The sequence below is a fragment of the Lactuca virosa genome, chromosome 5 (genome assembly GCF_052849685.1).
Source record: "Lactuca virosa cultivar CGN04683 chromosome 5, Lactuca_virosa_CGN04683_v6, whole genome shotgun sequence".
In the NCBI taxonomy this organism is placed as follows: Eukaryota; Viridiplantae; Streptophyta; class Magnoliopsida; order Asterales; family Asteraceae; genus Lactuca; species Lactuca virosa.
The window spans coordinates 104,385,379-104,402,493 of record NC_136430.1 but is presented as its reverse complement, the minus strand read 5'-3'; the positions used below and the strand labels follow the sequence as shown (position 1 = coordinate 104,402,493).

Below are 17,115 nucleotides of genomic sequence, written 5' to 3'. Positions count from 1 at the left end.
GCATCATTCTTATAAGCATGAATAAAACCATCATTAAAATGATAAGTAAAACCAACTTGTTTCAAATGAACAACTGAAATAATATTCCTTGTTAGATTGAGTAGAAAACAAACAATGTTTAAAGTAAAACACAAGCCATTAGGTAAATGTAAATCGTAATCTCCTAAAGCTTGAACTGCAAATATAAGTTCCACACTTGGTATCAAATACCCAAGTATTAGATGACAAAGTAAATAGATCTATTTCTATCACATAGATACCTGAAGTGCCTTCCTCAACCTTCTTCTTCTTCAACTCCTCCATGTAAGTAGAACATCTCCTATTCCAATGACTAATGAGGTAACACTAAAAATATGTGTCTTCTTTGGCCACCTTGTCCTTTTTCTATGGTTATAGGGATTTGGTAACCTCTTTTCACTTAACCTTGGAGTTCTTATGCTTGGGTTTCTTGGTTCCTCCTTCCCTGATGACGAACACACGGGTAGCTTATCGAGGAATGTTCTTCTCAACAATATTTAACATCATATGTAACTCTGAGATAGGTTTTTCCCATCCATTCATTTTGTAATTCATAATGAAGGTGTCATATGATTTTGGAAATGTAGTTAAGGATCAAATCTTTAGATACCTCACTTGTTTTAGGAGAACCAAGTCTCTCCAGATGATCAATATGACTCTACATCTTGAGCACATGCGAGCTCACATTTTTCCCCTCTTCCATCTTACACCCATGTAACTCTGGAATAGTTTCAGATCGTTATGTCATTGCTTGTTGTTGGAATATTTCCTTCAATTGGGTGATGATGGCATATGATGTATGATGCTCCATATCCTTTTGAAGGTCCGGTATCTTTGGTAACCAACATAAAACTAGAAACTTTGATTGAATCATCTACATGATTCAACCATGCATTGTAAGTTACTCGATGGGTAGGAATAGGCTCATCGGGAATAGGATTATCAAGCACATACGATTTATTCTCTGTCATTAGTACAATTCTCAAGTTTCTGTGCTAGTAGAGGAAATTCGTATGATTTATTTTCTCCTTCTCAAGGAGAGATCAAAGGTAATTTTTAGGATGGTTTGCAATTTGGGACATCTACAAAGTTCACTTAGTATTTTCGATATTTAAGCCTTTGGTAATTAATACCCATTATATTTCTTAATTATTAATTGATTAAACTCTAAGATCCAACGTTGCAAAAAATATAACGGTTAGCTAACCTTTTTCTTGCTATTTAATTCAACGACATGTAATGTTTGCCAATTACACCAAATGTAATTTCTACATGTACGAGTCCTTAACAACTTTTGTTAATTGGCATGTTTGATCCCATACATGCCTCAGGCTTAGGTATATTTTTTCAAAAGATTTCCGATCAAGTCATCCAAATTGAAAAACATGTGGAAACTGTACAACTAGCGGGTAGGTATCTTTTTTCCCACTAGAAGTCGCAAACCACTTCAACCATCAAAAGATGTATCTAAGTGGTTAGATAACATTTTCCCCACAAAGACCATACAAATGACGTGCAAGTGTTTCTTCAAAAGGACGACATAGACTTGTGTTTGAAAGGATATTTTATATATTTTATAATTCTAGTTTTAAAAAATATATTTTATAATGTATATTGCATGCATTCAATGATACATGATACATTTTTCAAAATTTATATTTTCTTTAGGCATGGAGTTTGTTATGATTTTTAAAATCTCCATTTTAATTCATTTTACCAATTTCAAAATTTTGAAGAGCTATAGAATAGAACTCCTTTTATTTTTAAAACTTATTTTTAGCATCTTATGTTTAAAAAATATATCATTTTTGAAAACAACAAACTCCATGATGATTTATGTTTTATTACTTGGTTGTCTATTATGCAAAATCCTATTTTCATCTATACAAACAAAAAATAACAGCATACAACCATCACACAAATACATGGGTGCATAAACCATGTCATAAATATTAGATATTTCATTTGAGTCATACGTGAAATATCAAGTTTATTCCTTGGGGACATTAGGGACCAAAAATCTTCATCAAATGATGTTGTTGAAACTCTCACTTGCCAAGACATCTTATGCATGAAAGAGTAAAAGACTCCATATTCTGTTGGACTAAAGTACCAAAACCAACCATTTTGGTTTTCTTTATTCTAAGGCCGAGGATAACCTTATCACTCTAAGTTTCTACCAATCTAATAAGTCTCACTGCTCTTGCTTCATCGCTTCAGGTTTCCATCTAGACAGTGGTTCATGTAATTTCTTTTGGTATAGAGTCTTTGATTTTCATTATCCAGAATTCGAAATTATGACCTTCGAATTTGTCGATCTTAACTTTGCCATCTTTAACCATAGCTCTGAGACCGATTTTTTGGGATTCAACAAAACAAGTTAAGCAACTTCAAATACTCGATAAACAAATTTTGCAAAACACACAGAATAAACTTCTGAAAAACAATAATTGAAAACAATTAAAATTGAACATAATATTTAATGTGGTTTGATCGATGTGACCTACAACACACACAGAGAGAGAGAGAGAGAGAGAGAGAGAGAGAGAGAGAGAGAGAGAGAGAGAGAGAGAGAGAGAGTGTGTGTGTGTGTGTATGTGTGTGAATTTTAATAATATTCGAGGAACAATTACAATCACATACAAAAGGTTGCACCTCACTTGAGCACTCAAACAAAAGGAATCTCTCTTGCTAATATATGCACACACACATTATGCACTCACATAATCGCAAATGTTGAAGGAAATTGGAGTCTCTATTTATAGACAAACATAAGGATGCTCTAATTCTAATGGGTCATACATATCCATAATTAGGCCCTAAATGAAATCAGACAATCAGTATGCCATACAGCTACTTTAGAATCTTCAACCTTGAGGGATAAACCTTCCATGCACCTAAGTTTTAGAATCTTCAACCTTGAGGGATAAATATTCCATGCACCTAAGCACATTTGACATACCATAAGTGCATTATCCACATTAAGAGTGCATTCTCCATGTTAGGAGCGCATTCTCCAAGTGTCGAGTCACTTAGCTAAGGATTTAACATTATTTCTCCAAGGAGGGCATTCTCTAGATTAAGGGAGAATTCTATCACCATGGGAGAATTCTCTCACAAAGGGAATATTCTCCCACCAAAGAAGCATTATCTTGATCAATAGGAGAATTATATCTCTAATCATTCACCTCTAAGATCTGTTTCTACATCACGGTCTCCAAAGGTACATAGAATCCAAGTCTTCCGATCTCATCCATATTCATAAATTCTTCCTCAAAAATCCTATAGAAATCCCTAAAAAACTTGGAGCCGCAGTCAAAGAAAAAGACAAAATACATATAAAGCCTCCTCTTATAGGGCCTTCAAGAGAAAAATATGGTGCATTCTTGTCCTAAGAAAAGCACAACCCCTCTTATCATCGAGTCATAACATTGGATCTACTAACTTTGTTAAATGCACAGTGTTATCCCATGTTCGATCCACTAATCCCACAAGTTTTACAAGTTTCATGCGCATCCCAGTAGAGATGTCTCATCACTTATGAGAATTACCATGGTTGGGGTGTACAAGAAAAGGTCCTGCATGAAGCAAGACTATTACATCTTCACCGTAAAGAAAACTGAATTGATGAAATGATTGTTCAAGCATTACCAGAGACCACTTGGGGGGGGGGGGGGATGCACGGATGAAGGACCTTCCACTCCAGAGATGGAAATACCAAAGACGTTGCATCTGCAAAAACGGAAAGACCAAAGACGTTGCATCTGCAAAAACATACCCGACAACAAGATCTTTTAGTCGACTTTCATATATTCTTTAAACATGATAAATTAGACAAGATCATAAAACATACACAACCAAGTTTCTAAGCCCTCTAACGTTCCTCTACCAACTATAGAGATGTCGATAGATCCCAACATCATCTACACACCAATCAAATATGTATCATCTGTGATAAGTATGTGTAAAATATAAGAGCCGATGTAGATGCAATTTAACTACAATAAACAATGGTTGGTCAAATTTTATGATTGACTAAGTTTTTCATAAAGAAAATATTTGTTCCCATATGACATCTTATTATTTATTTTCTTATTTACGATTATAAATTAGGTATATGGTAAGGGTAAATAAAAGAAGAAAACACGTTCCTATACAATATAAGAAATACTCTATAAGAACAAATTTATTCCAAAACTAATCCAAAAGAAATCATAGAATGCTACAACATGTTAACAAACCAAAAGAACATGTAAAGGGATTTCCTAATAGAGTTTCATTCATTGATGTCTTTCCTCTATCTAACCTTATTTAGCACAAAGCCTTGCAAACTCTTCCTACTAGCATGTTAATCTTTATCAACATCCAACTCCCATATTGTGATTAATTACCAACTCTTCCTATTTCTATACTTATCTTTTTCAACATCTAACTCCTCTTGTGTGATTTATTGGTGTGGTCATCCATATCCTAAAAGGTTTGGTACTATTTGCATGTAAAAGACCAAATCTACATGTAGCAACATATTTTAAACCAACCCAAATTTTAATTAGGGAGGATGAAATTGTTTCTCTCTTCCCGTCGAAGCCGTCAAACCCAAGGTGAAAGTAGTCCAACCCGTCTAAGTCGGATGCCTCGGAACACATCTTCCCCAAATTTCTTCTTTGATTTCAACCTCCAACGAGTTCCTCAAACTGCAACACCCCTCTCTTTCTCACTTACTCTCCTTCCGCTCATCCCTCTCCTCCTCTAACCCCCTACGACTCCTTCCTCCCTTAAGGTAATTTTCTATGAAAAAATAGCAACATGAATGAATATTTATCAATGTTTGCTTAAGATAAAGCCATTACACTTAATTGATCATAAAATTGTAATAAAATATCACAATTTACAGTATAAAGCTAATCAAGTACAACAAAGAAAATATAAGGCTTAACATGGACGGAAATGAAAGTATGTTGTTATCATGACTAATGAAAACCAAATCGGCTAAGATCGAAATTGACCTAATTAATATTGTTATTGTATGACGCATTTAACATGAAAAAAAAAGTTTCTAAAATGGTGTATCTCTTGAAAAGAACTTGTTTGATCATCTATTATACAAGCAATGTTACCTACGGGTTGATAATGTGTACTCATTGCAACACTAGGAACAATGTGTCGCCTAAAGCAACAGCGTTTGCAGGTGTTGCCACCGTGGTGAAGGAGTCGTTTTCCATTCTAACTCACTCCCTCAAACTAGACCATTGAAAAGTAAAAATTAAGAAATCAAAAGAAAAATTATTTTAACCTCCTATAATATCCTTTCATTCTAACAATTTTACACAACTATTCATTTTTTGCTTCTAAAAATCGTTTACAAAATTCTAAGAATTTAAAATCTTCATCATCACCGATCATTGCCGAATAAAGTTTTTTTTACAACAATTAACATCCAAAAACAAGAAAAGTTGCTTTAAATAGAGATCGTGACATATACTTTGGTTGGATATCTTGGATCTACCATTTACTCTCTGGTTAATGCATCTAAGGTTATATTTTGTTTACTAGCTGAAAAACTAGCTAATAGTTGAAAAGCTAGATGTTAGCTGAAAAGCAGCTACTAGCTTATAAGTTAGCTCATAACAAATGACACTCAGTAAAATTAGTTGATAATTTAGATAGAAGATATAAAATGACATAAAACAACATTTTGAAGAATATAGTTTTCATAATTAAATAAGGAAAATAAATAAATAAATAAATAATCTCATGAAAAACTTGTCTAAGAAGCTTTTTAAAAAGTTGGCTTATACACTATTTTTAGTCTTGCTAAACTTAACAACTTTAAAAAGAAAAAAAAAACTCGAAAAATACTTTACCAGCTAGCTGTGGACGCCTATGGCACGCCAAACACACAAGACTAAAATAAATTATATCAAGATAGCAAACAAACCATTAACAAATGCATAAGCAAAATTATTTTTTCTTCGGTTGCTTAATTGCATGTTTTGAAAATTATTACTATATATGATTTGAAAATTCCATATCAGATAATGAAAAGTGAAATCAGGTAGGTAATTATATATTAATATCAATAAACAGTTTTCTAATGAACTTCTTACCTGTCTCCAAATCTGATTATCAACATAATCATCTCGTTGCATCCTTTAGCAAAGTGATGACAATATCAATGCTAGCCTGAAATAACAAAAGATTCAAATAAATACATTAAAACTATATATTCTGACCGGTAAATGTCAAAAAATAGTTTATCTATAGAAAAATGGTTGTTGAGAATATCCCGCTAAGGAAGTTGAAAATTGTAATCTTCCAATGTTGTTTAAAACCTGCATGTATATCTGCAAAAAAAAAAAGGTTACTCTTCCAACAAACTATCAGTTGGCCCACACTGTGAGATGTAAATCAGAAATCAAGTACACAGTGGCCCACAAGGTGGCAGACATAAAAGCCCAATGCCCACAAGAAGCCCAATCCAGATTGGAATTGAAACTCCCACACTGCAGGCTGCAATTGCTGAGCTTTTGCAAAGATACCACCCTAGAACCAACTGTGCTATAAAACAAGTTATAAAACAAGATTAGAATATCTTGGGTAACAAACGTTTATTTAAAAAAAAAAAGTAGAAAGAACAGAATCATGAAGAAAAAAAAAATATGCAGGTGGATACATTTCGTTTCATCGTAGAAGTTTGTTACATTAGGTCACTAATTACAAAATCCAATTGTCTAGACAATTGTATAGATTCAACAGAAGAAGCTACCCTATGTATATATATAACTTGTGTCACTTCTTACAATGTGGGAAAAAGGAAAAAAGAAAGAAAGAAAGAAACATGTTTATTTATTCACTGGTAATCAAGAAAACCAGCTCCCGAAGAAATTAAATGCCTTAACTCTGTCAAATGTTCATCATTTGAGATATGAAGATTAATCCGAAGATTGGTCAATAATGCTTCTTTTTCCCAACTTAAAGGTCCAGAAGCATATAACGCCTCTAAAGTTGACCGATATCCGTGTAACTCTAACCAATGAATACTTTCTGCCCAACTTTTTTCAGGAATTGGTGTTGAAGTATTGAAAGATTCAGCATCACTTGAAAGAATATTATCGGTTTCTTTACAAGGACTAGTTGACTTATTTTGACCATAACTAGAAATGCTACAACTACCAACAGAGCATTCGTCATTATCAGTATCATTATCAGTATCAGTAGTATTATCAGGCTCCGGTATTCTTGAAAGAGAACAACCATCAAAACCGTTTAATTTTTCTTTCTCCGGTTCATAAAAACCGTTTAATTTTTTGTCATTTGGGCAAGCAAAGCCAAAAGCATCTACCTTTTCCAATGATTTGTTTGGAATTAGTCTTCTTCTGTTTTCTTTCAATTTCTTGGCATTTCCAGGAGAAGAGCAAAAGGGGGAAGCTCTTTTTAGGGTTTTGGAAGATACCACACGAGACTCCTGGAATCCAACTTCATTGTCGTTTTCTTGACAATTTTTTGCATTCACGTCTCCATAGCTTCCTGAAATCTTTATAATCCAATAACAATTACTTTTATGTACTATTTCCATTATAAGCAAAGATTAAAAAAAAAAAAAAAAAAAAAAAAAAGGAAGTACCTTTACAATTGGAACCCAGTGACCATCTTGCCAGGATTGTCGTGTCCTGATTTCCGATTTTGGGACATTTCTTACATGGGTGAAACCATGAGGCCTTACAGAAAAGTGACCTTGATCAGTAACTTTACAAACAGTTGCAGTTTTCCATGAATTATCATTATCATCAAACACTTCCACAATATCACCAGCTATCCAACTCTGAAAATCTTTTGAAAGAGGGGGACAAGGCCTAATAAACTCCCTAGACACCTTTTCAACACCCGGGTAACAATCATATCTCAGATTATAAGTATGCCGATTCCCAGAAACAATTTCAGCAACACACCAAGATGTAGGCAGCTCCGTCTTGTTCATAACCTCCACTTTGCTCCCCTTTTGGAACTTCATGCTAGGTTAGAAGTTATGAACAAATCACCCGAAACCTGCCACACCTACAAAATTAGGCAACATCACATCCATAGTTTATCAACATATGCTCAATCATCGTAACAGATCTTCGGAATTTAAAATCAACAAAAGCGAGACATGTTTAATTTTAATTTTAATGATGATAACATGATTATGACTAGTGTTTGGAAACAAAATAAAGTAAAGAACAATCATCTCAGGACAAAAATTACAATCAAATCAAAAGCGTATTTAAATTTGAATTGAAAAAGTTACTTTATTTTTTAATTCTCCAAAATCTAAGCTTAACGAGAAACGATAATCTGGATAATTCAAAATTTTGAAGGATTAAGATTAATGCAGTATACTACATGAAAACAAATTGGAAAGATCATTACGAAAATAACGGAATCAACAGAGCAGTAAAATTGAAACAAAATTAGGGAAACAATTGAAACAACAAAAACAACGAATTTCTAACCTTTTCTTCAAAACCGTGTGGCAGTTACAACCTGTTTTGGGGGTGAATTGATCTTTGTTTAATGATCGGATCACCGATTTGTGTGTTTGTGTGTTCTAGGTTTGGTAATTTTATTTTATTTTTGTTATTACCAGAAATATAAGAAATAAAATACTATTTTGTAGAATATATATTAGGTTGGAGGGTATAAACGTAAATTCATACCGATTTAAACCTCAATCCACAAATAAAGGAGAGAAAAGGGTGCGTAATGCGCGCAGTTGGAGAGGAGAGGCCTAATTCGTGTAGAGAGAGGTTTTAATCTCAATGAAATGCCTTCCACACGCGTTTGCTGGAGCGTGGAATGCATTCTCCGAACAAAGCCCAAATGTTGACTTTCTCGTTGAATATGGTCAATATGGATAGCAAGTCTAGAATATATGAAACTGAAAAAGAAAAAATTATGTTATGCGTTTCATAAGTAAGAAATAAAATGAAATTGTATAAAACTTTTTAAGGTTCGGAAATCTGTTTAATTATATAGACGATAAATTTATATTTATTTTATTTTTCTTAAATATTTTTTTTTTTGTTTTATTGCTGATTTATAAGATTACTTTTAGTTTTTTAAAGTATTTTAAGATCTATAAAGGAATTCGGAGGAAATATTAAACACAAACACTATGATGAATCTAGTCGTTGAGATGGGAACAAGTCAACGGCGAAGCTAGGCTGTGGTTGTAGTTGGAAACACCCGGGGGAGGGGGAATGTGAAAAAGGGTAAATTATATTTCATAATTACCTGAGATCACGGTCACCCTAAGACCATCACGTTATAGTTAAGCGTGGAACACCAACGACCAAGAGAGTGTGTTGATGTCGTAAATCGGAAATTGTTAGTATTATATATATTTCTCCCTAATAATGGCCTTGTTCGTATTTGTATTGATGAAGCCCTATTTTACAAGTATACATATGTTGTTCCTAGTGTGAAGATATATTTTCATACGAAAATCATTGTGTTACACTGTATCTTCTTCATATTCTTGTTGACCTACTTATTGCTAGTTCTCCTCTCTCCTCTTTCTCCATGGCTAGCAACACAAATGACAAAGAAATACTTCTCCTCAACAAATCCAATGACATAACCAACATCAAGAATTATGTATGCCCCTCTTGTTCTTGATCTTAAATAGCTCAACTATAATTCTTGAAGAGAACTAATTTTTTAGACATTATGTACCGTATTTGTGTTCATGATCACACTTACAAATCGTGTGATACTCCTTATGCACATTCACAATGGACCCTAATGGAAGAAAATCAATTCCATCATAAAACTTTGGATCTATGACATCCTTTTAGAACCACTACTTCAGGTGATACTCAAACTCAACGCCACGACTCGATACATTTGGATCAACCTAGAAAAAGTTATTTTGTGACAACTAAGACACCAAGATCATCCAACTTGACAATGAACTATGCAACATCGACGTCTAGGACTCCTCAATCATGGTTATTGCCCTCGTAAAAAATCAATCACCGATCTCCTCCAATATTGATGCAACAACGCTAGAAAAAAATATTGTTATATGTATGATTGACGACCTCTCTTCAAAATACAAGTATATCACATTCTTCCACCGACTTTTCTAGTAGGCGCGATCCATACTTATTCTTAAGGAACAAAAAATAGGTAAATCTAAAAAACAATGCCCACGTTAGGCCTCTTCATCACTTACCATGATTACCATAGACTCTTTTTATAGTGTAAAATCCAAGAAACAAGAACCATCAAGGGGTGGTCGATACCAACAACAACCTCAATACCAAATATTGCATCCTGTTTTCTCCTTACAACAACAACAACTCTAATGACTTATTTGAAGTCGAACTAGTGAGCTCTTTATCCTTTAAACCGGACTTCAACATTGTTGGTTCATCATCAACAATGGATCCAAATGGCCCAACAACCATTACGTCCACGTCATATCCCTTTTTCACTTTGAGCAATACCTACATCATCACCACAACATGCCCATTACATAGCCCAACAACCTTAAACTCCTTCATGGAGTCCTAACACTTCTAATCAAGCAATAGTTCGTCCTCATTTTTATATGTGATGAAACTAAATGACCATGTAGACAATAAGTGGTATATGGATAAGGAGCCACCTCCCACCTTCATGCAAATGCAAAAATACTAAGAACACCTGGTCAGAAATAGTATTTTAAATTATCTCCTTATCGGAAATGGCTCCTTAATACCAGTCGGTTACTTTAACAGACAGGCACCTGCCAAACTTGTATCGCCCTCTCCACCGTCACCATGTTCTTATCACACCTAATATTATAAAAAATCTTATATATTTCTGTCAATTTACTCGTTCTAATATATGTTAGATATAATTTGATGAATTTGGTTTTTTATGAAGGACTATCAAACCCAACAACTTCTTTATGATGTGACAAATCGATGATATCTAGCTTGTTACTTTCTTGGCGCTATAAACTTTCATGTATTCTAACTAACAGATGAGAAGTTATATGTTAACTGAAAAGCATCTACTAGCTTATAAGTTAGCTCATACCAAATGACGTTCCGTAAAACTTAGCTAGAATTGTATGATTGCAATAGTAAACACCTCAAACCTTGTTGAAATACTATAAAACCAATATGTTTAAAAGCCATGTAAAACTTGCCAAAATATGTATTAGAACTTCTAAAATTACATAAAAGTTATAAACAAACATTACTAAAAAATTAAAAGACAAGTGCACAATTTGTAAATTAGGGAACACATAAACTGCAATAATCACAACAAATTATATGACCAAACACACAAGACTAAAATAAATTATATCAAGATAGAAAACAAACCATTAACAAATGCATAAGCAAAATTATTTTTTCTTCGGTTGCTTTTGGATTGCATGTTTTGAAAATTATTACTATATCGATTTGAAAATTCCATATTAGATAATGAAAAGTTAAATCACGTAGGTAATTATATATTAATATCAATAAACAGTTTTCTAATGAACTTCTTACCTGTCTACAAATCTGATTATCAGCATAATCATCTCGTTGCATCATTTTAGTAAAGTGATGACAATACCATTGCTAGCCTAAAATAACAAAAGATTCAACTAAGCATGTAACATTCCGAAAATATCAAGAAATTTAAAATATTAAAAATCAACCATTTAACATCATTATTTACAAAAGAGTCATTGTTTCCAAAACATTATTTCAAAATTAGAGTTTTCCCAAGACCCTAATCCATATGTAACATACACGTTTAATTATCGTGTTTTGTAATTTAAATGTGAATAACATTATGAAATATTATGTAATTTTGAGCGTTGAGTTCTAACAGATGGTTTTTACTAGAATTGAAGTAAAACTATGATTAGAATCACTCGGAAAATATTGGAAGTCTTATGAGATTCCAATCAAAAGTCAAATATTGAAATTAACGAAAATATAAAATTTAAAATAAGTAAAAAAAATTATATTATTGAAAGTTGTAAAGAATCTCGTTAGAAACATTTAGGCGAAAACCTCATCGAAATCCGAGTTATAACGAAGAAGTTATGACTATTTGAAGTTTCGCGACAGAACCGGCACGACGCCATAAGACGTAAAAAGTGAGTTTTTGATAAACTAATTTTTATCCCTAGTGATCTAAATGAAAATCGTAGTATTCGTTAAACCGAGAATTTTCATAAAAAGAACGTCAAAATCTGATTTCGTATGAGGAAGTTATGATTTTTCTAAGTTTCGGAATAGAAGTAGACATCTAAAAACTCGAAATAAAGATCGAGTGATTTTTAGCCGATACGACTTAAACGAGAATCGAAGATCTCGTTAATAGTAGCACAACGGTAAAAAGACTGACGAAAACGGATGTCAGATGAAGAAGTTATGAATTTTTAACGGACTTTTTCTGTCCCGTCCCGTTAAAAATATAACTTTAAAAATAAAGTCAAAATTAGCCGACGGAGTCTAAACAAAAGTTGTAGAATATAATCTCACCTACGCGTGGATATAAAGATTGTCAAAAACGGAACTCGTATGCAAAAGATATGAATTTTTTAATTTTTTAAATAAAAATAAATGAAAATTGGAGAATTATCCGAAGGGTACGCCCATCATACTTCGTTTCGTACGCCCAGCGTACTTCGCACGTATGCGACCCGAAGTCAGCCACATCGCCGGTCTTCACATGCGAGCCACGTATCAGCCATGTCCGAGCCCGAGTTTCGATCAGATAACTCATCGCATGTATGCGCCGCGTACGAGGGCTACGCCCCGCGTAGATGGCCGCCTGGCAGTACGCCCAGCGTACAGAGGACTTACGCTCAGCGTAGTCAGCAGCTTCGGTCCCCTATAAATAGAGACCGAGGGTCTACGGTTTTATGTTACAAATTCTCACTCTCTTTCACTCTTTAGTCTCTCTCAAGCCCCTCTAACACCCCCGAAGTCCCGATATCATTCCCGACACCCGAAGCAAGTCCCGAAACTCCGAAGTTCCCGAGAAAATCATATTTTCTAGTTGAAACTCTGCCTGAGTAAGGCCGGTTTTCAACTAAAATCCCCAGTTTCGTCACAAAAAGTCATATTTAGAGCCGAAGTGCTGCCCAAATTATCATTTAATCCCCGGTTATTACACGGTGAGTTCAATATAGGGACAATTGTATGTTATGTGTTATATGTTCAATGTGCTTTCCAATGTTATTATGATAATGAGCTATTCCTTTGACCACGAAGTGTATGATATAAGCATCACTTGGGTACGGGTATATAGCCTTTGGCCATGAAGTGTATGACATAAGCATCACTTTGGCATTAGCAGAATACAAAGACAGGGATGAAAGTCTGTGTATTCTAGGAAAATGATATTCTGAAATTGTAATTTTCTGCGCCACTTGAGCTGAAGTCTTATTGATGTATATCAAGTATTGAAATTGTTATGTCTCATTGATTACAAATCTTTGAATCTGATTATTCGTTGATATGGAAAGCCTGTCATATGATACTCATTTGCCTTTCTTGTTCCTTGTCCCTCGTTGCTTTTGTCATATTGATATGTATATGGCATAATGTTATATTGTAACTGTTATTGAACTCACTAAGCGTCACCCGCTTATCCCTCTCAATGTTAAAACTATAACATCCTGGTTCCGGGGTATAACATTTCTAGGGTAATAATGAGTTTCATGGGCAACTCGACGAGTTGGTGCCTCAACTCGTCGAGTAGGGTCGCGTTGGTGACGAGGATTAATGAGCTTACTCGACGAGTCTGTGTTGCGACTCGTCGAGTCAGCGTTGGTGAGGGAAACCCTAAACTTTCGGGCCTGTGACCTATTTAAAGGCACTTATAGCCTCATTTGCGGCTCATCTTCTGATCAACTCTCCTGTGTGAAACCCTAGGCGGCCATGGAAGCTAAGAGAGAGTCCTTGAGCTTGTATCAAGTGTTTTGATGGACCTTTTTGGAAGAAGATGAGTGAGCTTCAAGCAAGGAGTGGGATGAGGCTGTGGGATCTAGCATTTCTTCTCAAAGAGCTTCTCTGGAAGGTAAAAAGCCCACACCTTTCTCATCTATTTAGTTGGATCTCATATCTATGAAAATTTAGGGCTTTTGTCATTTTGGTTGGGTTTTTGAGTAGCATGTGTTATCCAGAAGTCTAGACCTTAGATCTGGACCTTGTGAGGTCCTTAGAGTTTAGATGTCCCAACTTTATTCATCCATATGAGGGTTTTTGGGCTTAATCATTCATGAAAGGCATGTATTAGCATTTTGGAGCAATAACCTCATGTATGAACGTAAAGATCGAAGCTTTATGTGATTATTGAGCCTTGAGATGATAGATCTAGTGTTTGGAGTGATAGATCTGATTGAAATCGTCTGAATGAACATTTGGTCTGGATGAACTCGCCGAGTCAATGAGCCGACTCGACGAGTTGGTTAGGGTTTGTCCCGAAGAGCTGAATCATGCGATAGCTCGACAAGTTAGGGGTCAACTCGACGAGCTGAGCTGGACTTTCACGAGACTTCTGAGGAAATAAGTGGACTCGACGAGTCATAAGGGTGCACTCGGCGAGTCTGGTCAAAATTAGACCGTTGACTGGGGTTGACTTCAGTTGACCTTAGGGTTTGGTCAAACTGATTAAGAGGGGTCAGGGAGGGGTAGAATGGTCTTCTACCCATTTTATAGAGATGAGGATGTAAAGAGAGTATTGATTAGAATTGTTATCATTGTGCTAGGCGGAGGCTAGATCGAGGGTATCGAGCACGAGAGTTTACTAGACATCTTACGAGGTGAGTCTTCTCACTATACATTACCTAGAGTGGTATCTATGTGCAGACCGGAGGGTCTTATGTGTTATGTGATTACTTGAGATTATGTGCATTGTGATTTATGTATGCTATGTGATATTCAGACCGGACCGGAGGGTCCAGCGAGCTACGAGATTGGAGGGTCCCGCTGAGACACATTGACCAGAGGGTCTTACCGAGTTATAGCCTCGAGTGGCTTTTGTGCTGTATGTTGTAGTTTGGGGAACTCACTAAGAATTTATGCTTACCGTGTTATGTGATATGTGTTTCAGGTACTACCGAGGATCACGGGAAGGCGCCGACATGATTTGTACACATTGGCAGAGGATTATGTTTTTTGAGATTCTGGGATATGTTTTATTGTGATGACATTTGATACACATGAGATTTTGAGAATATTATATGAGTTTTATTGTGTTTGAAAAATGAAAAATTGTTTAAAAATTTACGTCGTTACATAAACTATTGCAGGTGATAAGCATCTAGTATAGTTTTATACTGGTAGAAGATGTAGAATTGATAATATTATAACTTTTGTAATGTATTCCTGGGAAAATATGTAATATATAAAACTTTGTAAAAATCTTATTAGTCAGTTTGTATCCAGTCTATGTAAATAAACTATCAATGTAAATATTGTTTTATGAATATGCATGTAGCATGTTTTGGAGTAACAATATTGTGAAGTATGAACGTTTGGGTCTTTTAGAAAGAGGATCTTTCAATCATGGTATCAAAGCAGTAGTTTAAGTGAACTAAATACCATAGATTGGTATTTAGACTTAAACAGTTGGAAGTTCAATATATGAACAGATTCATTAGGAATATATGGATACAAACAATAGGAAAGATTTAAGTAAAATATTAGGTAATAATAAATCCTAATATTCTAAAATATTATGTTGCTCCAAATTTTCAGAAGAATGGCTGAACAGGAAGGTAGCCATACACCAGAAGTGGGTGGAGATCCTAAACCTGGTGAAGTAAATACTCCAGTATCCCCTCGAGAGGAGCGACTCTTGGGTAAACTTACTGGTATTATTCGGCAGACTCTCGAAGAACACAAGAAGAATAATGATAAAGGAAAAGAGAAAGCCACTGGAGAATCTTCAAAAGGGGAGGTGAAGCGTCCCTCGTTCAAAGATTTCAAGAGTAGTGGTGCTACAGAGTTTTCAGGTGCTATTAATCCTATTGTTGTTCTAACTTGGATTCAGAACATAGAGAAAGTATTTCGTATTTCTCATGTGGATAATGAGGACAAGGCCAATTATGCTTCCGCAATGTTCACCGGAGAAGCCCTGGTCTGGTGGGAAGCAACATTTGAAGCTCTTAAAGAGTATGATCAGGAGAATTTGTCTTGGGGAATGTTCAAAACTCACTTACTAGAAAAGTATTGTCCTATAGATATGAGAAGAAGATTGGAGAAAGATTTCCTTGAACTTAAACAAGGAGGAATGACCGTGAATGAATATGAAATGCAATTCAATCAAAAAGCACTGTTTGCTACAAAATATATTCCAACTGAAGATGATAAAATTCAGTTATTCATGGAAGGATTACGATATGAAATCCACAATTTCGTGAGCAATCGGGATGTTCTATCCTTTGACAAAGCTGTTGAGTATGCCTGAAAACGCGAGCATGACTTGGAGATACGTGGTGCCACTCTTTCTGTTTCAAAGCATCAACGAATTGATCGAACTGTTCATGTTTCCTCTATTCCACCAGCTCAATCTATTCGAGCTGATTCCGGTAAACAGGTGCAATCTCAAAATGCCTCTCGTGGTCGCGGTAGGTCACAATCTTTTTCTCTTCAATCGCCATTGTGTCGAAATTGTGGAAAGAATCATCCGGGCGAAAGCAGACTAGAAAAAGGATCAGTGGTCTGTTTTGGATGTGGAGAAATAGGCCACAAGAAGCATGTTTGCCCAATGAAGGATGTTACATGTTTTGGTTGTGGTATTACTTGCCACAGGAAGCGCTTCTGTCCTACTCTTACTAGTCAGGTGACGGGGAGTCAAGCTTCTGTACAACAACAGGCGAGAAGTCAAGCTCCTGTTCAACAACCAAAGAGTACTCCAACTAAAAAGGAGGAGGTGCCAAAAGATAAGGGCCGTGCATTCCAGATTACCACAGAGGAGGCACGCGAGGACCCGAATGTTGTGATGGGTACATTTCTTGTCAACTTTAGACCTGCTCACATCTTATTTGATTATGGTGCCTCATATTCTTTTGTGTCACATGAATTTACGCATTCTTTTCAAATTACTTTTTAT

At 35.1% G+C, this 17,115-nt stretch overlaps 1 protein-coding gene across 9 annotated transcripts; it reads right to left on the bottom strand.

The window, feature by feature from the left end:
- Positions 1 to 2,452: 2,452 nt before the first annotated feature.
- LOC145116522 (Plant Tudor-like RNA-binding protein) lies at positions 2,453 to 8,659 on the bottom strand. 9 transcript variants are annotated; one of them, XR_013712145.1, is made up of 7 exons: positions 8,511 to 8,658; positions 7,643 to 8,073; positions 7,361 to 7,552; positions 6,126 to 6,201; positions 4,557 to 4,806; positions 3,670 to 3,782; positions 2,453 to 3,596 (listed from the first exon to the last, which is right to left on the bottom strand). XR_013712145.1 is itself a non-coding variant. In XM_079052857.1 (5 exons), the coding sequence occupies exons 2-4, from the start codon at positions 8,027 to 8,029 to the stop codon at positions 6,154 to 6,156; spliced, it is 627 nt and encodes a 208-aa protein (XP_078908983.1). In that variant the 5' UTR covers positions 8,030 to 8,073; positions 8,511 to 8,658; the 3' UTR covers positions 4,187 to 4,806; positions 6,126 to 6,153. The 9 variants fall into 9 exon arrangements, 6 of the variants coding, with proteins under 6 accessions (XP_078908983.1, XP_078908980.1, XP_078908982.1 ...); XR_013712146.1 differs by lacking the exon at positions 4,557 to 4,806 and adding an exon at positions 3,872 to 3,967; XR_013712147.1 differs by lacking the exon at positions 4,557 to 4,806.
- Between the last annotated feature and the right edge of the window lie 8,456 nt (positions 8,660 to 17,115).

Coding starts and splice junctions, on each gene's coding strand:
- LOC145116522 (XM_079052853.1), bottom strand. CDS start 8,029: ATGAAGTTCCAAAAGGGGAGCAAAGTGGAGGTTATGAACAAGACGGAG. Junction 7,553..7,642: donor ACTGGGTTCCAATTGTAAAG/GTACTTCCTTTT, acceptor TGGATTATAAAG/ATTTCAGGAAGCTATGGAGA.